This window comes from Phyllopteryx taeniolatus, chromosome 3, assembly GCF_024500385.1.
Source record: "Phyllopteryx taeniolatus isolate TA_2022b chromosome 3, UOR_Ptae_1.2, whole genome shotgun sequence".
Lineage (NCBI taxonomy): Eukaryota > Metazoa > Chordata > Actinopteri > Syngnathiformes > Syngnathidae > Phyllopteryx > Phyllopteryx taeniolatus.
In genome coordinates this window covers 21,429,055-21,454,370 of record NC_084504.1, presented here as the reverse complement: position 1 = coordinate 21,454,370, position 25,316 = coordinate 21,429,055, and the positions used below count along the sequence as shown (strand labels likewise).

The 25,316-nt window shown below is 43.0% G+C and overlaps 1 protein-coding gene across 3 annotated transcripts in view; it reads left to right on the top strand.

Annotated features, from left to right (window-relative positions):
• The window catches only part of cltcl1 (clathrin, heavy chain-like 1), a 32,680-nt gene extending 10,900 nt beyond the window's left edge, over window positions 1–21,780 (top strand). The window contains exons 2-32 of one of the 3 annotated variants that reach the window (XM_061767561.1): window positions 249–456; window positions 2,480–2,748; window positions 2,943–3,104; window positions 3,269–3,382; window positions 3,469–3,642; window positions 3,725–3,922; window positions 5,630–5,830; window positions 5,969–6,121; window positions 6,215–6,337; window positions 7,126–7,263; window positions 7,338–7,502; window positions 7,625–7,805; window positions 7,902–8,065; window positions 8,164–8,289; window positions 8,561–8,703; window positions 8,882–9,116; window positions 9,312–9,434; window positions 9,532–9,677; window positions 9,779–9,962; window positions 10,705–10,897; window positions 10,984–11,141; window positions 11,228–11,392; window positions 11,492–11,767; window positions 14,129–14,278; window positions 14,353–14,484; window positions 14,552–14,662; window positions 15,403–15,573; window positions 15,652–15,873; window positions 16,627–16,653; window positions 18,097–18,172; window positions 20,602–21,780. In XM_061767561.1, the coding sequence (XP_061623545.1) occupies window positions 249–456; window positions 2,480–2,748; window positions 2,943–3,104; window positions 3,269–3,382; window positions 3,469–3,642; window positions 3,725–3,922; window positions 5,630–5,830; window positions 5,969–6,121; window positions 6,215–6,337; window positions 7,126–7,263; window positions 7,338–7,502; window positions 7,625–7,805; window positions 7,902–8,065; window positions 8,164–8,289; window positions 8,561–8,703; window positions 8,882–9,116; window positions 9,312–9,434; window positions 9,532–9,677; window positions 9,779–9,962; window positions 10,705–10,897; window positions 10,984–11,141; window positions 11,228–11,392; window positions 11,492–11,767; window positions 14,129–14,278; window positions 14,353–14,484; window positions 14,552–14,662; window positions 15,403–15,573; window positions 15,652–15,873; window positions 16,627–16,653; window positions 18,097–18,172; window positions 20,602–20,726 (5,013 nt within the window). In that variant the 3' untranslated portion in view covers window positions 20,727–21,780. Of the gene's footprint in view, window positions 1–248; window positions 457–2,479; window positions 2,749–2,942; window positions 3,105–3,268; window positions 3,383–3,468; window positions 3,643–3,724; window positions 3,923–5,629; window positions 5,831–5,968; window positions 6,122–6,214; window positions 6,338–7,125; window positions 7,264–7,337; window positions 7,503–7,624; window positions 7,806–7,901; window positions 8,066–8,163; window positions 8,290–8,560; window positions 8,704–8,881; window positions 9,117–9,311; window positions 9,435–9,531; window positions 9,678–9,778; window positions 9,963–10,704; window positions 10,898–10,983; window positions 11,142–11,227; window positions 11,393–11,491; window positions 11,768–14,128; window positions 14,279–14,352; window positions 14,485–14,551; window positions 14,663–15,402; window positions 15,574–15,651; window positions 15,874–16,233; window positions 16,319–16,626; window positions 16,654–18,096; window positions 18,174–20,601 lie in introns of those variants that run through there. The other 2 variants (XM_061767562.1, XM_061767563.1) reach the window with 2 other exon arrangements.
• Window positions 21,781–25,316: the final 3,536 nt, after the last annotated feature.

Genomic DNA, 25,316 nt, shown 5'->3' with positions numbered 1-25,316 from the left:
GGCATTTTAAAGTATCAGTACTCGCTGCTGGCGAGTACTCAAATGTAAGTACATGTACTCGTGCTCATTCTGAAAAAGGTTGTATCGGTGCATCCCTAATGATTTACTGTTACAGATTTGTACATTTGTTACAAAACATAGAATACCTGGTAATTTACAATAATTTCTGTTTCTAGTCATACCTAATCAAACGTTGTGATTATGTTTGCAGTTGAGGCCGTACATTCACTGATGTTTTTTGCCTTTAGTTGCAGAACCTGGGTGTGAATCCAGCCAACATTGGGTTCAGCTATCTGACCATGGAATCAGACAAGTTCATCTGCATCAGGGAGAAAGTGGGCGAGCAGAACCAGGTGGTCATTGTGGACCTGTCGGACCCCTCCAACCCTATCAGGCGACCCATCTCCGCTGACAGCGCCATCATGAACCCCACCAGCAAGGTCATCGCCCTGAAAGGTGAGCATCCCATTTAGTTTGCTGCACCATTTCCCATTGGATATGACATACTGTGGCTTCATACCAAGGACAATATTGTTGTTGTTTTTTCAGAATCATGATCTCTGCATGTTACTCACAATATTTTTTTAGCTTTAGTTTGCACAGATTAATCTTCTCATTATTTATTGACGTGGGAATGTCAAAGTCATGCCATAACTGTTCTAATGTCATTAATGTCAGAAACTAAATCAAGATTGACGCTGAGTGCACTCAGTTCTGTAGGCCGATTGTACAAAATTGGTTGTGCAAATTGATTATGTGCCACACGGAGTGCAAGCACAAGCACTAATATGGATGGTTCGCCTATAATGCTCCTCTCTCTCTCTCTCTCTCTGGGCATAATATGTTCTTGTTTAGCCTTTCCCTTTTCATCTGTTTGGGTCTCCTCTTTCTTATCTGACTGACTTTTTTTGTTTTGTTTTGCTTTCTCTCCCTGGCTTTCTGTCATTTCTCAGACGGTGAGTTGCTATCTGTCTGCCCACCCGCCTGGCGCTCTGTTGTGATGATACAGTAGGCGTGGCTGACTCATAAAAGCTTCCAAAATACCTTTCCCGAGTCCACAGAGCTATTTTGGCTTCCAATCAATTAAAAGGCAAACAACTGTTTAGGAAAGACACACACACACACACACACGCACGGGCTGTACATTGCCTCAACTTAACCTACTGGCACTGATCTTTTGTGAGAACTCGACTTGTGTGAGCATGACCTGGTGTGTGCTGCTAGAGTGAATGTTTGGTATGCATTATCAGATATATTATACACCCAAAACACTGCCACACACTAGCAGTCACCTGAAGCATATATGACCTCACCTGAGTGGTCGGTCAATTCAGTTTTAAATGGAATTTGTTGCCTGCTCTCTTGAGTGTTTCTTGACATTTTTATATTGAGCAGATTAATGCTGCCCGGAGAATTTCTGCTTCTAGAATGCAATTTAATTTGGTTTTGTCCATTGTTTTGCTAATCTCTGTTTGTGAGTGATATTGTTTCTGCAGTATTTAAGGTCACCATGCTGATAAAAACTAAAACAAAAATCTCCAGTAGTTTACCATGAATGAATGAATGAATTTATTTCAAACAGTATTATGATCACATAGAAAATACCATCTTCAAAGGCTACATATTCCATATGGCTGGCTGAAAAGCATAGGGCTGAAGCTACAAGCCTATAAACACCCTAAGACAATTCATCATCTATATTATAAAGTAAAAAATCACGAAGCATGATGAGTTAGCTCAGACACTGTATTTTATGTGTCAGGACTCACCGTATTCAACACATCGTCAAACTTATAATACATCCATTTTCATGTAAAAGGAAGACTATACCCTGGACTTGTCGCCAGTCCCTGAGCGCATACAAACAACCATTTACACAAACTCACTGCCTGCATGGAATTCAGGTGAATGAACCGCTAAACTGTCAGTGACACAATTAATTACAGCAGCTCTTTATTGCCCACAGCAGTCTAAATTTGTCTCTGACTCACCAGAGCAACAGCAGCAGACAATATAAGTAGTGAAGGTCACATAGTCAAGAAGTCAAAAACATAAAAAAACAACAACACACAGACAGTGAGGGACACATAATTAAGGCACAGTAAAAGTAATGAGTCACACTTTTAGAAGGAGCAGGGACTATTGTACAGAGGACAATGTATTATCAGCTTTTGTAGTGCTTTAGGAAGTGACCTGCTTCGGGAAATGGAAAAACAACATATATATATCATAAAACATAACTATGCTTGTTAGTTATCTTTCCAGTTTTTGCTTTTTGACAAATACCAACTTTTAAACCCTCGCATAAAAAGTGGCTCTGTGAAGTAAAACTGTAATCACATCAAAAGCTAATTGTTGCGTTAAAAATGAACATTTATTCAGATAGAATACAAACACACATTTACCTGTTTTGTTTGGAAATAACATACATTTCTGACTGCTGCCTGGTTATTAACATCCTCTACTGTTCTCCCTACAGCTGCAAAGACGCTGCAGATCTTTAACATTGAGATGAAAAGCAAGATGAAGGCTCACTCTATGACAGAGGAGGTCATGTTCTGGAAGTGGATATCTGTAAATACAGTTGCCTTAGTGACGGACACTGCGGTCTATCACTGGAGCATGGAGGGTGATTCCCAACCAAACAAAGTATTCGATCGGCACGCCAGTCTGGCAGGATGTCAGATCATTAACTACAGAACTGACGAACAACAGAAGTGGCTGCTGCTGATAGGGATTTCTGCGCAGGTACTACCAATGAAATTTACATTCATTTCAGTGAGGAAAGATTATTTGAGATACAAATGTTTTGGGTTACAAGCATGTTCATGGAACAAATTAAACTCATAAGTCAAGGCGTCCACGAAATTTGAAATGGCTGTAAGAGGAGATTCAGCAATTTTCCACATTTGCTGGATGTTTTTTCCCGCTTGTTGTTGCAGCAAAACCGTGTGGTTGGGGCAATGCAGCTGTATTCCGTGGAGAGAAAAGTGTCCCAGCCAATAGAAGGTCACGCTGCTGCATTCGGGGAGTTCAAAGTGGAGGGGAACGCTAGTCCGTCCACCCTCTTCTGCTTTGCTGTGCGCTCACAGGCGGGTGGGAAGGTGAGGACCTCTAAACATTGCACAAGGATGTATTGAGCGTATGACAAACGATGTGTTTGTTTCGCAGCATAAAAACATGGCACTGTTTATGTGCAAGCACATTTTCTTTACTGTGCTTTTTGTGCAATTGTGATCTTATTTTAATGTGTTGCAAATTCATCCAGCTGCACATCATTGAAGTGGGTCAGCCAGCTGCAGGAAACCAGCCATTTGCAAAGAAAGCAGTAGATGTGTTTTTCCCTCCAGAGGCCCAGACAGACTTTCCTGTAGCTATGCAGGTATGTCAAGGACCCCTGCAATTCAGAGGGTATGTGTAGGGTGACCTGATAGTGTTCATTGGTCTACTTTTTTGTGTTGCCCTCAGATTGGAAGTAAACACGGTGTCATATATTTAATTACCAAGTACGGTTACATTCATCTGTACGACCTGGAGACAGGAGTGTGCATCTACATGAACAGAATCAGTGCTGAGACAATCTTTGTCACATCGCCTCATGAAGCCAGCTCTGGAATCATCGGAGTCAACAAGAAGGGACAGGTGAAAGGAAACAAGCCTATGCTCAGAAAACACTTATGATCATCCTGCTTAAGTCTGTAGGGTTTCTGTTATTTCCTTCTAGGTGTTGTCAGTAAGTGTTGAAGAAGAAAACATTGTCAACTACGCAACGAACGTCCTCCAGAATCCAGACCTGGCTTTAAGGATGGCTGTGAGGTCCAACCTTGCTGGTGCTGAGGAGCTTTTTGCCAGGAAGTTTAACACGATGTTTGCCCAGGGAAGTTATTCAGAGGCGGCAAAGGTTGCAGCATCAGCACCCAAGGTTGGTCAAGAATTTTGGGGGTGCCAAACTCAAAACAAACGCACAGGGGGGCCAACACTAACAGCACACTTGAGGTAGTGGGCTGAACAGGACAGACATTTACTGAACAAACCAAAATTAAATGTCTTTGAACACAAATGGCAATCAAACAGACACAATACAATATTATTACAAAAGAAATCAACTTAAACTCAATAATACCTTGTATAATAAAATATGTTGCTCTATAAAAAGATCAGTCAAAGTGGTACAAATTCTGAATATGAACATGCAGCAAAAACATCCTGAATATACAAAGAAAAATCATGCTTTTTTTAAATTTCTTTTTTTGCTTTTATGACATTTTGTCAGAGCTGGATACTTGGCAAGGTTCTGTGTTTTAGAGATTATCAGGATGGACTGAAGGTGTTTATGAGTGAGGCAAGTCGTGATGTTTTGTTCATTTTCATCACAAGGACAGCTTCTCACGCAGATATCTGTGACCAAAGATACACGGCGTAGAACAGAAAATTAATAAAATTATGTAACTATGCATGAACATAAATGTACACACATATACATGCACACAATAAATGACAGTAGGATTGCAGCTTCAGGAAAGGAAGTAGGAAGCCATCAATAGGTGAGGTGTGTCTGGTTTTGAAAAGAGGAAAAGAGTCGATGTTATGGATGGCAGGTGGCAGAAAGTTCTAAGCTCTGCTTCCCATTGTGCGAAGGCGAACAAGGGGTTTCACAGTAAGTTGGAGAGGAGGAGGATCAGAGGGAGCGAACGGACGTGATGATATGGAGAATTTTGAATTGAATTTGGTATGTAACAGGGAGCCAGTCAAGTTGTTGTAAGATGGGGGTCGTATGGTGGTACTGATGTGTTTTGGTAATCAGGCAGGCTGCAGAGTTTTGAACCAGCTGATTTTTGATGAGTGATTTTTGAGGAAGATCAAAAAGAAGACAATACCAGTAGTCGATGAGGGAAGTGACGAGACTGTGGGAGACAACAATAGCTGTAGGTAGGGATGGAGCCGGTTGATATTGCGAAGGTGAACGTAAGATGACTGGGTAATGTTATTTAAATAGGAGTGGAACGAGAGAGCTGTCGAGGATGACACCCATACTTTTAACCCGAAGGGAATGAGAGACTGAGGACTTGTCAATTGTAATAGTAGAGCTGTCTCCTTTGTATAAGGTGATTTTGATTCCGGTGAGGGGAAATTCAGTTTTATCGCTAGTAAGTTTCAAGAAATTGGGAGTGATTATTTATATTATTATTATATTTAATAATTAAAAAATATATATTTGTTCATCTACAGAATATACCAGTGACATATAGTGACAGGCAAAATAATTAAATACTTTTTCATGAGATGGCAGAAGGTAGCGTAAACCTGTGTATCCAACTGTTGCCATTCATACAACAGAAATAGTCATGGCTTCCTGCTAGTATGCCAGCTCGGTGTTCAATTAAACGGGCCCAGATTTCACACTGAGGAAGTACATTTATGAGGTAATTGAGACAGCATCATTTTTATTATTCATACTTTTTGTAACATATTTGCCCTGAGAATTTTCTAATGTAAGATGGGTGCTTTAGGATAGAGAAACACCGCATACAGTTTGTGGGATTTAAATTTCATGTTTACAGTGAAGTTTCTTTTTTCCTTCTTCCATCTTTCCCACAATACCTCCCCAATTCTTCTGCGCCTGACTCAGGGCATTCTGCGGACTGCCGAGACTATCCGTAAGTTTCAGAGTGTCCCGGCCCAACCAGGTCAGGCATCTCCACTGTTGCAGTACTTTGGTATTCTGTTGGACCAGGGTCAGCTTAACAAATTCGAATCCCTGGAGTTATGCAGGCCTGTCCTGCAGCAGGGCCGCAAGCAACTGCTGGAGAAGTGGCTGAAGGAGGACAAGGTAAGACTTAAATTACATAAGGGTGGTTGTCGGTCAAAATATATTGCCATCTCTTCTTTTCTGTATCTTGTCAGGCAACTGGAGATGCTCTGGTTGTTTGTAGTGGCTTGACTTGACCGCTAAATGCCTGTATTATAGCTGGAGTGCTCAGAGGAGCTGGGGGATCTGGTGAAGGCGTCTGACCCGACCCTGGCTCTTAGTGTGTACCTCAGAGCTAACGTCCCGAACAAGGTCATTCAGTGCTTTGCAGAGACCGGCCAGTTCCAGAAGATAGTCCTGTATGCCAAAAAGGTAACAATTAACTGCCTCAATTATCTGTAATTTCATTAGGTACACCGCATCCAATAGTATTCAATATTTGAATTGTAAAATGAACCTCCACAGGTTGGCTACACCCCCGATTGGGTGTTTTTGCTGAGAAATGTGATGCGTGTCAACCCCGACCAGGGACTGCAATTTGCTCAGATGCTGGTCCAGGATGAAGAGCCGCTGGCCAACATCAACCAGGTAACGCATGTCGTCACCCATGCAAATAGGCCTGCCCTTTTTTTTTTCTGTGTGTGTAAACACATCTGCACGATTACCCTCACACATGCAAGAAAACACACAAAGTAGCCAGTGTGTCAGCTGCCATATGTGGTATTCCAGATGTGGCAGCAATGCCAGGAATTCAGTGACTCAGTAAACTTTATCCTCCTTTTTCAAGTCACGCCACCACTTTGCTTAGTTCCAGACTTCCCCACCTAATTGATTTCTGGTGGTTCTCTCAAGATCTGTTGTGGTTTCTAAAAGGGGCGTGCCGTATATGTGATAGACAGTATACATTTGGCCTATGGTATAGAGATTTCAAGTCTACAAACCAATCCCAATACCATCGTATCTGCCTCGGTGTGAAAATAAAACACCAGAATAAGTGCTAAGATGGTACAGTATGCTTTTAACATAAGTCTGCCTGGAACTGTGTTATAGCAAAGAGTAATCAACTATCCACGGCGAATTAGCAGATAAATTGATAAAGGGTCTAGAGATAAAATAACCCAACTGCTACACAGTAAGCACACACAACTCATCTGAAAAGCGTAAATGAATCGGTACGTTACAGGTCAGTACGAGCCTATTAGGTCAAAAGAGTACCAATAAAAACTTCCATTATAACAATATGGAGCGTTAGAGTGTGAAGGGATTACATTTTTTCAGTGATATGAATTTTAGGCCACATCTCCCAGCCATAGTTCCTAACACAGGTGGCATCTGCTTGCTAACTAACCTCTTTGCTTTCTGATTGTTGATTGTAGATTGTGGATGTGTTCATGGAAGGCAGCCTGATCCAGCAGTGCACCTCCTTCCTGTTGGATGCTTTAAAGAACAACCGCCCAGCTGAAGGACACTTGCAGACACGTCTGCTTGAGATGAACCTCATACATGCGCCACAGGTCAACATTCACACAGAAAACAGACACTTTGAGGTTTGGTCATTTGTTTGAACAAGTGTGCGACAACCTTTTAGGTGGCAGATGCGATCCTGGGGAACCAGATGTTCACACACTACGATCGTGCCCATGTTGCTCAGCTGTGCGAGAAGGCGGGCCTTCTGCAGAGAGCTCTCGAACACTACACTGACCTTTATGATATCAAGCGAGCTGTGGTGCACACACATCTGCTCAATCCTGAGGTACTCCTTGAGAGGGAGTGTCATCATGTTTTGTTACTTTTTTAGATGATGTGTGAAATAGTCTTCCTTTCCAGCTGTTCAACTGTCTCATGTTCCCCCTCTTTTCCTGATTTTCCTTAAAGTGGCTGCTGAACTTCTTTGGCTCTTTGTCAGTTGAGGACTCGTTGGAGTGTTTAAGAGCCATGCTGTCAGCTAACATCAGACAGAACCTCCAGCTCTGTGTGCAGGTAGCGTCAAAGTATCACGAGCAGCTGGGAACTCAGGCACTCGTGGAGCTCTTTGAGTCCTTCAAGAGTTACGAGGGTAGGTGTCCCAAACAAGTGTGTGTGTGTGTGTGTGTGTCTGCTTCAATAGCCAGTGCTGCCGAGGTCATTACTTCCTCTCCTCCTCCTATTCAAGGTTTGTTTTACTTCCTCGGCTCGATTGTGAATTTCAGTCAGGAACCTGACGTTCACTTCAAGTACATCCAGGCAGCCTGCAAGACTGGACAGATCAAAGAAGTTGAGAGGATCTGCAGAGAGAGCAACTGTTACGACCCGGAGAGGGTTAAAAATTTCCTCAAGGTGAAACATTCCTCCCCCCCATCATTTTATTCCATTATGACTCATTAAATGTGTGATGTTTTTAATTCACAAAGGAACACTGTTTCTTCCCTTGCTAGGAAGCCAAGCTGACAGACCAGCTTCCTCTCATTATTGTATGTGACCGGTTTGACTTTGTCCACGACCTGGTACTCTACCTCTACCGCAACACTCTACAGAAATACATTGAAATCTATGTACAGAAAGTAAGTCACTGTCATTTCCAGGTTGCATTTGGCTGTTAGATGTTGACGTTGCCACGCAAAGGCTTCATCTTGTCTTTCTGTAATTTTACTGAAGCCATATATCCTTTTGAAATGTACAATGTTTCTGTGTACAGTACTGCAATATCATGAACTATTGGAAAATGCCTAATGGTAAACATTGTGATCATCTATAAATGAGAATTTCTTGCATGTTATAGTAATGATTAATTTTCCGTCCTTCCCATAAATGCAACTCAATTATGTTTTTCAGGTTAACCCTAGTCGATTACCAGTGGTTATAGGTGGCCTGTTGGATGTGGACTGTGCTGAGGATGTCATTAAGAACTTGATTATGGTGGTCAGAGGGCAATTTTCCACAGACGAGCTTGTGGAGGAGGTGGAGAAAAGAAACAGGTAAGAAAGAAGCAGCCAAAGTAGTTTTAGTTTTCTTTTATTCGTGCCACATAGTATAAGTAATCAAAATCAACTTTGCCTACATCTCATCAATGACTGTATAACACAAAGTCACAACACCGCCTCCCTGTGGTACATCAGCACATTTCATGACAGAGATTTTTTTTCTTCTATCAAGGTTAAAACTCCTCTTGCCATTGTTGGAGTCGCGTATCCACGAGGGCTGCGAGGAGCCAGCCACCCACAACGCTCTGGCCAAGATTTACATCGACAGCAACAACACACCTGAACGTTTCCTGAAAGAGAACACCTTCTACGACAGCGCTGTGGTGGGACGCTACTGTGAGAAGAGGGACCCCCATCTTGCCTGCGTGGCTTATGAGAGAGGGCAGTGTGACATGGACCTCATCAAAGTGAGGATCTCAAATTAAATTGCTACACATATAATTAGAGTGGATCAAAGTATTAGGAACATTCATTAGTATAAATAAGGGATCAATAAATTAGCTTAAACTCAGTTAGTATGATTACAGTCACCTAATAAACAGGCAAGTCAATGCATGGAATATATTAAATGTCAAAAAGCTGTATGACTTTGAATTTTGTAGGTCTGCAATGAAAACTCCTTATTTAAAAGCGAGGCTCGCTATTTGGTGCGACGGAAAGACCCAGAACTTTGGGCCAATGTGTTGGAAGAGAACAATCCCTACAGGAGGCCACTCATTGATCAGGTCATTTTCTCTCACTCACCTTAAGTGGTGCAGGTTCTTATTTATTGTTAGCTTTATTAACTTAATGTTAGTTTGCTTTTTGCTTTGTTCATTTCAGGTGGTACAAACTGCGTTGTCGGAGACCCAAGACCCAGAGGAGGTGTCGGTGACTGTCAAGGCATTCATGACCGCTGACCTGCCCAATGAGTTGATCGAACTTCTGGAGAAGATCGTACTTGACAACTCTGTTTTCAGTGAACACAGGTTTACATGACTTAGTGTCACATTTTAATCATTTGACCATCATGATTTATTCTTAAAAAAAATAAATAAAAAAAACAACTTTATTTTGTGCCTTTCCACAGAAACCTTCAGAACCTGCTGATTTTGACCGCCATCAAGGCAGACCGTACGCGTGTGATGGAGTACGTCAATAGGCTGGACAACTACGATGCGCCGGACATCGCTAATATTGCTATCAGCAATGAGCTCTTCGAGGAGGCTTTTGCCATATTTAAGAAGTTTGATGTCAATACGTCAGCCATACAGGTATAGAGATGGCATTACAAATGCATATGCACTTGCACTTCATGTCATAATTTTAAAACAAATGTTGTTTTGCATATATCCTTTTTTTTTTTTTTTTTTTTTTTCATAAAAATCTCAACTTCAAAATTGTGCGTCTCTACCATGACACGTATACCAGCTCTTGCGTTACATTGCAGTATTACGCTGGTGTCACATATGTAATGTATCATGAAGGGGCGTTTGATTTATTGGACTGATTTCAGCATTTAGTGTTAAATATAGTAACAGATATTTTACATTAATTTCCATTAAGAAAAGATTTTGATCAATTCGGATATCTAGTATAATCAATATTATACAAAATTATTATTATTTGACATTTACAGTGGAAGGAACCATTTGTTGCATGGCAAAGATTTCTTATTCTCTGAGAGGTTTGAGGACATCGATTTGCCCCCAATTTGCGAGTAGGAAGAGTGGTGTTAAAATGTTTTTTTACTAGTCAAAACATAATAACTGGTCCATTTTCCAGTTTTCTGGAATGCAACATAAATTTTGCATTAATCTAATTGCTGTATGAACAAATGTATCAGCTTCTATGCTTCTTTATTTATACAGACATGCCCATTTAATAGTTGTTTTTATCATGAACAACAACTATGGTATAGCCTTGTGGTCTTTTTAAACCTTTTCTTTGCTTTTCTGTTATATATATTTATTTTGGTTATTATTGCTCTATATACACTCCCCTGCTCGCTCTTAGGTATTAATAGAACATATAGGAAACTTGGATCGGGCCTATGAGTTTGCTGAGCGATGCAATGAGCCAGCAGTATGGAGCCAGTTAGCCCGGGCTCAGCTCCAACGAGACCTGGTCAAGGAGGCCATTGACTCTTATATTAAAGCAGTGGACCCCTCAGCCTACATGGAGGTGGTCAATGCGGCCAGCAAAAATAGTAAGCCACTGATTTTCAGTGCAACTTTTCAGCTACTCAGCCTGTGTTGATAAGCACTAATCTTTAACTAAGGCGTTGTTTTGCAGACAACTGGGAAGATTTGGTCAAATTCCTCCAAATGGCTCGGAAGAAAGCGCGGGAATCCTACGTGGAGACGGAGCTGATCTTTGCTTTGGCTAAAACAAACCGTTTGGCTGAGTTGGAGGAGTTTGTCAGCGGGCCCAACAATGCTCACATCCAGCAAGTAAGATAAACAAAACTTTAGTGGCTGAACAAGGATGCATAGTCACCATACTAACTAGTGTATCTGGCTATTCTGTCCCTCCTCAGGTGGGAGATAGATGTTACGAGGAGGGAATGTACGAGGCCGCTAAGCTCTTGTACAACAACGTGTCAAACTTTGCCCGGCTGGCATCCACACTTGTTCACCTGGGGGAGTACCAGGCCGCTGTAGACAGTGCCAGGAAAGCCAACAGCACACGCACTTGGAAAGAGGTAACTGGCAGACCAAGAAGCAAGCCACTCTTTCTTCTGCCATTCCCTGTATGTCCTGTTTGGTCTAATGCACCTTCCCGTCCTCCATTATTCCACCAGGTTTGTTTTGCATGCGTGGATGGTGAGGAATTCCGTCTGGCGCAAATCTGTGGCCTCCACATCGTCATCCACGCCGACGAGCTGGAGGACCTGATTAGCTACTACCAGGATCGCGGCTACTTTGAGGAGCTGATCGCGCTGCTAGAGGCGGCGCTGGGCCTGGAGCGGGCACACATGGGCATGTTCACTGAGCTCGCCATTCTCTATTCAAAATTCAAGCCAGAGAAGATGAGAGAGCACCTGGAGCTCTTCTGGTCCAGAGTCAACATTCCGAAGGTGGGAACATCACCACAAACAAGGATACTGATGCTGTATACTCAGACGCTCAACAGATGGTTCATTAGTTAGATCTAAATGAGATCCAGTACTATAGCTGTATCAAGAAAAAAATGCTCAGTTTTGAGTAATAACACTCCCATCAGTGTTGTTGTATACGTTTTACATTGTAGTTAGTCACTGGTCTGCACCATACTGAAAAGCATTTCTAAAATACCGTATTTCCCACCTCAACTAACTACTTGAGAATCAAAATACAACTTGTATTAGAAACCGCACTCGGTATAATGAAGTGCTGTGCTCCATCAATGAAAAAGGCTAAAAGTAAAATAATGAACATATTATTAGTTTAGTAATAAGCAACATCTGACAAATTTTATTATAGGATACCTTCAAATCAAGGGTGGGCAAATTTAATCTGGCCCACTGAACATTTACATTATCAAGAGACCTGCAATAATTGTTGTTGCTATTTATTCTTAAAAATTGGTCAATTAAAATGTATTTTTTTTTTATCTAATTAAATACTTGGTTAATTTATTCTAAATAAGAAAATTAAAATACATTTATAACTCAACTTTATAGAATACTTAAACAGCTGAAACGAAGTATATATAAATAAAAAATTAAAACGTGTTTTAAGACAATTTTTAAAAATGGACGGAATATTAGCAAAATAAACAATTATGCATATACAGTTAAGATTTTGTTTTCAATGGGTAATTTAATTATAAATAATATAAAAACTCAGAATTTATTATTAAAATAAACTACAGATTTTCATACCCATTTTAACAGTTTTTTTGTACACCTATTAAATACCTGGCCCGTCTTTTTGTTTTTAAAATCAAAGCTTGCCTTTGAGCACAAATGTTTGCCCAACCCTACTTTAGATTGTTTAGGTGTATCAGTTGAGTGTTCAAAAACAATAATCTCTCATCTATATACAAACTCAAAAATATTTCATTATTATGGTGATATAACACCACTGCTATGACATGCCCGTTAAGGCTGTAACGATACACGATTTCATGTATCATGATTTCTGACCCACGGTCCAATACATGATTCGGTGTTGAGGGGGATTAAAAGAAGAGATTTGTGATTAAATATATATATACATTTAGGACACTTAATTATACATGATTGTAAAAAAATATATAATAATAATAATGGTCTCTGGTCTGTGCTGTAAACCAGAAATTACATAACTAAATAGTAAAAACAAAGAAACTTTTCTCAAACAAAATAGTTAAAGTATAAGAACTAAACAACACTGTGGAGTTTAGGAAACAATATTGCTGTCCGAGCCACAAACTGCATCAATGTAAACATTGAGTTAACACTGTAACATACTTCCTATCTGTGCTGCAAACCAGAAATTAAATAACAAAATATGTAAAAACTAAACGCAACTTTTCTCTTGCTGTTTCAAAGGAGTCACGACAGCCCAGCGCTCTTTGTGCAGCCAGGTTAACAGCAGTGTGCACAAAGTACACACTACACTACATTGACTACATTACACCACACCACAACACTACGCTACACTACAGGTGTTACGGCAGTATTGCAAAAGGCATAATATGGAATGCGCACAATAGTCGTGAGTTGGAATAAAGTACCAGTGGCACACAGTCGTCGTACTCATGTTGTTGGACACAACATTGGGGACGAAGATGGACTTTCACTGACTTTGCGCCGCTTGCTGCCCTCATTCCTCAGCCAGCGACGGCAACATGGGACATACCGGAAAAATTTTGTCCCATGACAAGCAGTTGGAGGAGGCTTACTGAAGTAGTGTATCGTCAGTCTAAGCTTACGTTTTATTAAATTAACTTAAAAAATAGTAATAATATGAATTATATTGACTTGGTAGCACTGTGAGCTTGTGGCTGTATGTAGAATGGAGGAACACAGTTGAAAGGGCATGTCGCAGTTCTGACATTTCAAAGCCGACACATGTTTGTGTATTTGAAGACCGATTTTCGGTCTTTATACAGAATCATTCCAGTCTTAATGCCTACATATGCATTCATCTAGGTCATTTCATTCTCAGGGCATTGAAATCGATCACAATTGGACTGTTCCGGTTGTCTTAGAAGACGTTTCGCCTCTCATCAGTTCATGCAACAAGGCTTAGTTAGGACGGAACTAGCCTAGGATTTTGGTGTGGAAACTCAACTATTTACGCTCCAAGTTAGAGGTCAACTCCAAACTTCGAATTGTATCATTCAAAAAGGGGTTTTCGAGCTGCCTCAGTGTTCTGTTTGTTTCTTGGAAGCAGAAATATTAAGTTTCTTTGGAATGGACGAAAGGACAGCATTGTATCTGCTCCATTTTCCCTCTCTTTTTGCTCACTAGGTCCTGCGTGCAGCAGAACAGTCCCACTTATGGGCTGAGCTGGTGTTCCTTTACGATAAGTACGAGGAGTATGACAACGCCGTGATCACAATGATGTATCATCCTACTGACGCGTGGAAAGAAGGCCTTTTCAAAGACATTATCGCTAAGGTAAAATGCTGCGTGGCTACATTGGTCTTTTCCTTTTCTCGACTTTTGGGTGAACATTACTTGCATTTCTTTAGGTGGCCAATGTGGAGCTGTACTATAAAGCTCTTTCCTTCTACCTCGATTACAAACCTCTTTTACTCAACGACCTGCTGACTATTCTGTCTCCACGCTTGGATCACAATCGAGCGGTTAACTTTATCACCAAGGTAATGGACAGATCTTACATTTAAAAATTCTGTTATTGCAATGCTTCTTTTGTTTTTCCCCCACCAGGTGAATCAGCTGAAGCTAGTTAAGCCATACCTGAGGTCTGTCCAGAATCACAATAATAAGTCTGTCAATGAAGCCCTCAACAACCTGCTGACAGAGGAGGAGGACTACCAGGTCTTTCAGCCCCTATTTTTCTAAAACTTGTCATTAAAACCTCACACACATCTTGTCATGATTTTGTCATCAAAGAGCCTTGTTTTGCTTGTCAGCGTCACATTCTCATTGTAAAAAAAAAGGGGCATCAACAAAATCATTTTGTGTAAACAACACTAATTACAACTAAAAATGTATTAATGACGTCATTGATTAGGCAACGTGGACTTGAACATCATCACCATAGTGTCGACTACAAAAAATCTGAGGTTGTCCCCTTGTTCAGTTACAGCCGTACTTACTGTTTTTCATTTGATTGCATTGTATTTATGGCTCGAAGTGTTTTTCATACAAATATATATGTTGTAATCATGACATTTTGGAACGGTGCACATTGAACTTGTTTGCGCAGCGGGAATGGTAAGTTACCGCGATACTTAGTTTTTCATGTGGTTATTTTATATTTATGGGCTGGTGTTTTTCATACATATATTTAGTGTAATTATGATTGTGCTACTGCCTAAGTGTAGGCTACTGATCAACTACGGCGCTTTCTGACGTAAAAATTTGGGTTACCTCGCTTTGGAATGGAACTTGATTGTAAATCGAGGACTCGACACTCAACTCGACTCAATTTTCCATGTAATACCTGTTTAGGGGATCCAACTTTTCACGTCACGAGATGGTGTGCAGTTACAATGATGTGCAAGATTCCATTAGTAGCTATTCTGCGCTAAATATTTTGTTCTCTCTTTCTACAGGGCCTGAGAGCATCCATCGATGCCTATGACAATTTTGACACCATCGACCTGGCCCAGAGGTTAGAAAAACACCAGCTGATTGAGTTTAGACGCATCGCTGCTTATCTATACAAGGGCAACAATCGCTGGAGACAGAGTGTGGAGCTCTGCAAGAAGGACAAACTCTACAAGGTAAGATGATAGTGCTGCCTCATCGCCAATGGCGTGGTGTGATGAGTAACTAACTGATCGCTTGTACATCTTTCACAGGATGCAATGCTGTTCGCTGCAGAGTCCAAGGATGCTGAGCTCGCAGAGACCCTGCTGCAGTGGTTCCTTGAAGAGGGCAAAAATGAGTGCTTTGCCGCCTGCCTCTTCGCATCCTACGACCTGCTACACCCTGATGTGGTGCTGGAGCTGGCCTGGAGGCACAACATCGTGGACTTTGCCATGCCATACTTCATCCAGGTCATGAGGGAGTACCTTACAAAGGTTAGCGCCCAATTGAAGTGTTTAAATTGGTCTTACAATCATGACCTAGTGTATTTTCTCAAGTGAAATCATGTTTCTCCGTTTTATTGCATTTTTACTGCATATTGTACTTAATGGCTTATTTTTTTAGAAGCATTCCTTATAGAAACCTGTCGCTTCAAGTGAGAAATGGATTGTGGGTATTGACCACATCTGTTAAGGCTTATGAAATCATCCCTTCAATGGGAATATACATTATATTAAAGAGTGGTGCCTTGATTTACGAGTTTGTGTTCCATGACCATGCTTGTGACTCAAAACACTCGTTTCCCAAATCCTTTCCTCATTGAAATATATAGAAATGCCATTAATCTGTTCCAGCTCCACACAGTGCTCCTTCTGGCGTGTGCACCTTGACCACCAGAGGGCAGTATAATACGTTTTACAACTGACTCAGTAAGCTGCAGTACGTATTAGTCGTTTTTCACAGTTATGTACTTATGTTAAATACACAATGTATAATTGTCTGTTTTATATTTAAACTGGGAGTGGCAGCACACAGCTAAAAGCAAGCACTTGTTTACTATCTGCTGCTTGTCTTGAAGTGCACTCCCACCTTCTAGCGCTAACTCAAATGTTTGCTTGCAACTCAAGACAGCCAGGTGATGGCTTGTATCTCAAACAAATCGCAAGTCGGGTCACTCACAAGTTGAAGTACCACTGTTTCAAATTGTAGACACTTGAGGTCATCTCTTTTGGGTTTCTTTTTTCCAGGTTGATGAATTTGCAGCGAAGGTGACGGTCTCTGGCCCTCTTTTTATGTTTCTCTTGTGTGTTCTGTCTGCTCCTGTTGTAACTGCTCCATAATCCCTTAGGTCTCTGATGTAGTAACATAGCATGGACTGTAGACCGACTAAGGCATAACTAGTCGTGATAGTAAGTGTGTTGGCTTTTGTTCCGCTTCAGCAACAAAACAGCAGTTGTCCGGTTATTAGTGCAGTGACGATTGGCTGGCGACCAGTCCAGGGTGTAACCCACCTCTGGTCCAAAATCAGATGGGTTAGACTCCAGCTCACCCTGCTATGAGGGCTATAGAAAATGGATGGATGGATAGTACAGTCCAGTTGCTTGGTTGCCTAAAAATTTAAACGGCCAGATTAGTTGTACAATTGCACAAAAGCGACCCATGTTGTTTGGATGAATGTGTCCAAAGTTGCTCATGTGGGATGTCGGCAAATCTCGCAAGAGCTCACTTCAGACACCATCAAAGGATTAATGCTGGTAAAACATGTACAGTATGTCAGGCTAGTGATGTGGTATTGGTGTGTACAATATCTGAGAATTTTACAATTACCGATACTGTACAGAGATACAGTATCTCCTGGCACTGGTATCGATGCATTCCTATTAGCAAGAGGTTATTAAGAATGTAAAAATGTCTCTACAGTTAATAAAAGATTCTGTGACAGTTAACCCTGAAGCAGATTAAATCAGTCAATAACTAACTGCATTATGTATGATGGCTTGACCAGTTGGTCATTAAAACAGTCACTATCAACATTTGGGTGTCCGTAGTTGCTGATGTTACAAAGTATCATGTGTTGAAAGGAAGTAACTGCACTAATTTCCATTTTTGTGTGTGTTGATGTTTGGAACTGAAGCCTTCACACCGTCCTCCAGCTTTTCAAGAGCAGGATTAGCCTGTTCTGGCCTAACAGTTTGACTGTACCTCTCAGCTCTCTAACTCCTCTACTGTGATGCTGCTAAATGTGTGTTTAATAATTCCCTATCATATGGGGAATAATGAGCGTGATGGTATATTGAGACCCAGGGATCGGCCTCATGGCAGACATGTGAAACATCCCTGAGTTTCTGTTTCTCTAACTCAAGGTTAAAATAAGGACAGAACTGTGTACAGGGTTAAACACTAACTCCAAATGTTGTATGGTCCCTTCATGTTAATATTCTTATTCTATATTAATTTGATTAAATGTCAGTGGAGGCAGGCAAAAATTCTGCTGTTTCAAAGATAATAATTCTTGGCTTTGGTTGTCAACGTGATAATAGTATTACTTAGTATGTTTATTATTGTGGATGTAGTTTGCAGTGTGGTTGGACTGTATCTTGTGCAGTTTGTGCAAATTATTATTTACATTTCCATATCTTGGTATAATTATGTTTACATAGGCACATGGTTGGATTTAAGGGGCTTCCGAACTGAATACTGCTCTGTGGTGCCCTTAGGTGGACAAACTGGAGACAGCTGAAAGCCAGAGGCAAACTGAAGAGGAGGTGACGGAGCCTCAGTCGATGGTGTTCGGTAGGCGTGCCACTTTCTCAACATTGCTAATTGAGCTTCAACTAAATATCAGCGTTAGGAATAATAAGATAGCATTAGCACTGTAAACAAGCCAGAGTTAGCTACGGCTGCTACGTCGGTAGCATGACTTATTCGTAATGCTGTGTTGCTATAACACTAAATGTTATCGGTTTGAAGTTTTATGTTTGAGTGTGTAAAAAAATAAAAATGTCGAGCAAAGATGTTGCTAATTCTTCATTGTTTCTGAATCCTCACAGCTGCCTCAGGTCCCTTTTGCTCTGCTTCTGTTTGCGAAGCTTATGCCCAGTTGTTGGCAAATGAGGGATGGGCATTTTTTACTGTTCCGTAGGTGGATATTCCGCCATAGTTTCAGCAAAGCTCCTGAAGGCCAAGGTAACAGGTCAGGGCGAGGCCTTTAGCGTGTCCCTGCTATGAGTGTGCCTGTGAGTGCACAACAAATGATTAACACCTCATCTAGGTTCTGATTGTTTTTCCTTGAGCGCGGTGGTATCTTGCAAATCAAATTAGAGGCACAAGATGGGGCCAGAGAGGGGTCTTTTTTCCAGATCATTTTACTCATTGACAGATTTTAACAAATATGGCAAAGTTTTTTTTTTTTTTTATTTCTAACACCCTTTAGCTGCTGAGAATACAGGGGATTTACTTGATGTAAAGTGTTTGATTGTCCAGTGGAATCCAATTCACAAACTTAATTTGTTCCAAGACTTGGTTCATGAACTGAAGCAATTTTTCTCCCCAATAAAATGAAACGCAATAGAATTAATCCATTCGAGCTCCAGAACCAAGTCTCTGTATTGTTTTTTTTAATCACCGTTTTCTTAACTCTGTCAATTTGAAACGAGGTGTTTTCATAAGTGCAACACAAGAAAATTGAGGTACAGCGTCTATTAGAGCAATGTTCTGAGAGAGCTCATCAGGGCTGCTGTGGAAAATTATCCATCCATTTTCTGAGCCGCTTCTCCTCACTAGGGTTGCGGCCGTGCTGCAGCCTATCCCAGTTATCATTGGGCAGGAGGCGGGGTACACCCTGAACTGGTTGCCAGCCAATTGGAGGGCACATACAAACAAACAACTATTCGCACTCACATTCACACCTACGGGCAATTTAGAGTTGTCAATTAACCTACCATGCATGTTTTGGGGATGTGGGAGGAAACCGGAGTGCCTGGAGAAAACCCACGCAGGCACGGGGAGAACATGCAAACTCCACACAGGCGGGGCCGGGGATTGAACCCCGGTCCTCAGAACCGTGAGGCAGACTCTCTAACCAGTCATCCTCCGTGCTGCGAAAATTAACCAGTTGCACTTAATTTTTCTGAAAACTATTATTCATCGCAAATATATCTTTGTTGAAGATATGATATGGTACAGTTACCCTGTATAACCGCCTGTTGCCATTCATACAACAGAATAGGTCTTGGCTTTCTGTGAGTTTATCACCTTTGTGTCCAATTAATCAGGCCCAGATTTCAATTTCTGAGTAAAACTTTGTACCATAATATCTCGTGTATAATGCGCACCCCCCCCCCAAATTTTTTTTTGGTCAAAAGTCAGTAGTGCGCATTATACATGGGTATAGGGGCAAATGGAAAAAGACTTTCACATTTTATAAATGTATGCCGCCATCTAGTAGTTATGAAAAAGCTGTACACTTCCATTCCAATATGACAGGGGTACACATGACTGCATATATGTACGGTTGTGCTCATAGGCTGGCAGAATTTGTAAAATTATTTTATTATCATTATTTTTTTTTTTAATGTCTGACTAAACAACAACCATCATTAATTTCTTCATGGTTTTGTTTAATGATAATGCTTTTCTGAAATGGTTGACGTTTAATTTGAACCCCATTAAAATAAAATTAAATGTTTCACTGGGTCCTTCATGTTTTCTTTAAAGAATTGCACCCATCTTACAAATTCTGCCTGGATAATCAAACATATGAACACAACTGTGTGTTTTCTAATTTACTAAATAAAAGTAGGGCTGTGAATTTCAAAATAAGAGCAAGTAAATAAAATAAGTATTACGATCAAATGAAGTGCTTAACTTCAGAACAATTCTTTGAAAAAAAAACTAACAAAATACAGGTAATACTCCGTTTTGATCATATGGGTAGAAGCAAAATCATGCATTCTAAAAATGCAGTCTACATAGGGTTTTCCAGAATTTTAAGGTCAACTTTGGGGGGTGCGTATTATACATGAGAAATTACGGTAGTTAGTATTTCAGTTTTCATACTTTTTTCGTCACATTTTTGATAGGTGGTGTTCTGTGAGATTTTTCTCATGTAAAGTGGGCGCTTTGGATTAATACAAGTTGGAAAACACTGTGTGAGAGCGATGCCACTATTTGATATAAGATAACTGTAAAAAGTACATGACATTGTGTGTTTGTGTGTTCAGGCCAGCAGCTAATGCTGACCGGCTCTCCTGCTCCAGTGACTCCCCAGCCGGGTTATCCAGGCTATAGCTACCCAGTCAACGCCACAGGCTACCCCGCCCAGCCGCCGTACGGCTTCCCCATGTAGAGGAGCAGCTGACCTACCCGTCGCACACACTTCGGAGCTCACCCTCACGGAACCGAGCCGGTCCGAGTCTTTGAACTGAAACCTCACCTGCAAGCAGGCGCCACGCTACTTCACTGAAACTGCAATAACCGCTCCTCCTTGCTCCCGACCCAGATCCTCGCTATTACCAAGGGACGGTATCAAACCTCGTCCTACTCAATTCCGCTCCCCATTTGAACATCACAGTGCACTGAACTGCAGAGCATGACCTCACCCCTGCCCTGTTGCCGTTACATGTCCGGTCTTGGTTTTCTGATGATGACACTGTGCTGCGGAGCAGAAGGGGACTCCCCTGTTCTTCCAAAGCACGACTATACAGCCTTATATATGCAGGGGGGGGGGGGGGGGGGGGGGGAACTGGCTCATGTTGAATCCCACAGTGCTCTGGGTTGAGAGACTGATACTGTGCAGTTGCTTTCTTTTCTCCTCTCAAACAAATTATCAGGCAAGCCTGTGCTGGTAATGTGTTGCGACCATTGTCTGTTTGTGGGGGTGGGGGGGGGGGGGGGGGGGGGGGGGGTCAGCTTCAAAGCCTGGGATCCAGCGGTCTGTATCCTGATCAATTGACATACAGATTATAGAGTTTCATGAGGAGGAAAAACAAGAGAATGAAATTGTTTTAAAATACATGCTATGTGCTGCAGTCTGTGCATGTGCTGCCAAACTATAATGCTGCAAGCAGGAGCACAATTTTCATGTTTCACTTTAAGTAGATCAAGTATTAATTATATGTCCAATGGAACTTTTTCAAGTGACTAAAATAACATTTGGGGTCGGACAGAGGAGGAGGAGAAATATTTGCTGGTGTCCTGGTGCCAGTTGGGTCAACAATAATCATTGTATTGAAAGCAATGTATAATTTAAGATATATTGAAATACTAAAGTAATCTAAGAATATTATGAAACACCATATGTATTGTCTATAGTGTCATTGTAGTCTGAAAAACAATGATTTTTGTAAGAAAACAGACAAAAGGCTAAAAACAGCAGTTATTAAATGCTTTTGTGGCAGGTTTTTGGTGGTTTATTTCATTTACCTTATAAACTGCGCTCATCTGCACAAGAATAACGTTATTTTTGACCTTATTAATTAACGTCAGTGCCATCCATTTTCTACCGCTTATCCGAGGTCGGGTCGCGGGGGCAGTAGCTTTAGCAGGGACGCCCAGACTTCCCTCTCCCCAGCCACTTCATCCAGCTCTTCCGGGGGGATCCCGAGGCGTTCCCAGGCCAGCCGAAGGACGTAGTCTCTCCAGCGTGTCCTGGGTCGTCCCCGGGGTCTCCTCCCGGTGGGACGTTCCCGGAACACCTCACCAGGGAGGCGTCCGAATCAGATGCCCCAGCCACCTCATCTGGCTCCTCTCGATGTGGAGGAGCAGTGGCTCTACTCTGAGATCCTCCTGGATGACCGAACTTCTCACCCTATCTCTGAGAGAGCCCGGACACCCTCCGGAGGAAACTCATTTCGGCCGCTTGTATCCGGGATCTTGTTCGACCCACAGCTCGTGACCATAGGTGAGGGTAGGAACGTAGATCGACCGGTAAATCGAGAGCTTCGCCTTTCGGCTTAGCTCCTTCTTTATCACAACGGATCGATACAAAGTCTGCATCACTGCAGACGCTGCACCGATCCGCCTGTCGATCTCCTGTTCCATTCTTCCCTCACTCGTGAACAAGAGCCCAAGATACTTGAACTCCTCCACTTGGGGCAGGATCTCATCCCCGACCCAGAGAGGGCACGCCACCCTTTTCTGACTGAGGACCATGGTCTCAGATTTGGAGGTGCTGATTCTCATCCCAGCTGCTTCACACTCAGCTGCGAACTGCTCCAGTGAGAGTTGGAGGTCACGGCTTGATGAAGCCAACAGAAACAGATCATCTGCAAAAAGCAGAGATGCAATACTGAGGCCACCAAACCGGACCCCCTCTACGCCTCGGCTGCGCCTAGAAATTCTGTCCATAAAAGTTATGAACAGAATCGGTGACAAAGGGCAGCCTTGGCGGAGTCCAACCCTCACCGGAAACGAGTCCGATTTACTGCCGGATATGCGGACCAAACTCTGACTCCGGTCGTACAGGGACTGAACAGCCCGTATCAGGGGGCTCGGTACCCCATACTCCCGAAGCAACCACCACAGGACACCCCGAGGGACACGGTCGTGTTAACCAGGACTGCCCGACAACATCCAGAGCCTTGAGGAACTCTGGGCGAATCTCATCCACCCCCGGGGCCCTGCCACCGAGAAGCTTTTTAACCACCTCGGTGACCTCAACCCAGAGATAGGAGAGCCCGCCTCAGAGAACCCAGACTCTGCTCCCTCATGGGAAGGCGTGTCGGTGGAATTGAGGTCTTCGAAGTATTCTCCCCACCGGCTCACAACGTCCCGAGTCAAGGTCAGCAGCGCCCCGTCCCCATTATACACAGTGTTGATGGTGCACTGCTTCCCCCTCCTGAGACGTAGGATGGTGGACCAGAATTTCCTCGAACCCGTCCGGAAGTCTTTCCCCATGGCCTCACCGAACTCCTCCCATGCCCGAGTTTTTGCTTCAGCGACCACCAAACCTGCATTCCGCTTGGCCAGCCGGTACCCATCAGCTGCCTCAGGAGTCCCACAGGCCAAAAAGGCCCGATAGGACTCCTTCAGCTTGACGGCATCCCTCACTGTTGGTGTACAAACGGGTTCGGGGATTGCCGCCACGACAGGCACCAACCACCTTACGGCCACAGCTCCGGTCGGCCGCCTCAGCAAAGGAGGCGCGGAACATGGTCCACTCGGACTCGATGTCCCCCGCCCCCCCCCCGGAACATGAGCAAATTTCTGTTGGTGGTGGGAGTTGAAACTCCGCCAGACGTTCCCAGCAGACCCTCACAATACGTTTGGGCCTGCCACGTCGGATCGGCATCTTCCCCCACCATCGGAGCCAACTCACCACCAGGTGGTGATCAGTTGACAGCTCCGCCCCTCTCTTCACCCGAGTGTCCAAGACATGCGGCCGCAAGTCCGATGACCCGAACACAAAGTCGATCATCGAACTGCGACCTAGGGTGCCCTGGTGCCAAGTGCACGTGTGGACACCCTTATGCTCTAACATGGTGTTCGTTATGGACAAGCCGTGATGAGCACAGAAGTCCAATAACAGAATACCGCTCGGGTTCTGATCGGGGGGGCCGTTCCTCCCAATCACGCCCTTCCAGGTCTCACTGTCATTGCCCACGTGAGCAGTGAAGTCCCCCAGCAGAACGATGGAGTCCCCAGTGGGAGCGCTCTCCAGCACCCCCTCCAAGGACAAGGGTGGGTATTCTGAACTACTGTTTGGTGCATAGGCACAAACAACAGTCACGACCCGTCCCCCCACCTGAAGACGGAGGGAGGCTACCCTCTCGTCCGCCCGGGTGAAACCCAACGTACAGGCACCGAGCCGGGGAGCAATAAGTATACCCACCCCTGCTCGGCGCCTCTCACCGTGGGCAACTCCAGAGTGGAAGAGAGTCCAACCCCTCTCAAGAGGTACTAGAGCACAAGCTGTGCGTGGAGGCGAGTCAGACTATATGGGGGGACCCAAGTTACCCTTTCGGGCTGTGCCCGGCCGGGCCCCATGAGTGCAGACCCGGCCACCAGGCGCTCCCCTTCGAGCCCCACCTCCAGGCCTTGCTCCAGAGGGGGGCCCCGGTGACCCGCGTCCCGGCAAAGGAAACCTGAGTCCATTTTTTGTCTTCGTCATAAGGGGTCTTTGAGCCGTGCTTTGTCTGGTCCCTCACCTCGGACCTGTTTGCCATGGGTGACCCTACCAGGGGCGTGAAGCCCCAGACAACTTAGCTCCTAGGATCATTGGGACGCACAAACCCCTCCACCACGATAAGGTGACAGCTCAAGGAGGGGGTTAACGGTTCAGACGCTGGTATTCTCTTGTAGGAATAAAAACATCCACTGGCCACAACAATGGAGCTTATCCTATAGCTGATTTTGGCCAAGAGGTGGCGTACACGCTGCACGGGTTGCTAGTCAATCTCAGGGCACAGATAGACTAACGACCATTCACACATCCATGACCAATTTAGATTCCACGATGAACGTTACCTAACACACGTTTTTGGAATGTGGGCGATAAAAACTCCCCACAGGAAGCCTGGAGCAAATTAGACCCATGAATCTCAACTGTGAGGGTGAGGAGGACAAATAGGAATACCAGTACTGTGTTTTGATATTCATTTAAACAAAATGTTGGAAGTTAAGTCTTTTCAATAAGAGAACGGTCATAAGGGGACTTCACTATAAATTGAAAATTGAATTTTTAAATTATGATGTCGTTTGCTTAGCTACAAACTTAAGAGCAAAATTGTCTCCTCTCTCCATCAGCATTGGCTGGCTAATACGTTTGAAATGAAATAAAATAAAAAATATTTCGAAATATACATTTGTTTTTAGATGAGCAGGATAAACATGTACTTAATGGTGAGTCAAGTTTCATTTTATTGACGTGTTTCTGACCTGTGGTGCAAATTTTTATTTTTTGTGTCTTCAGTTTTTCATCCAAATATTTACTCTTATG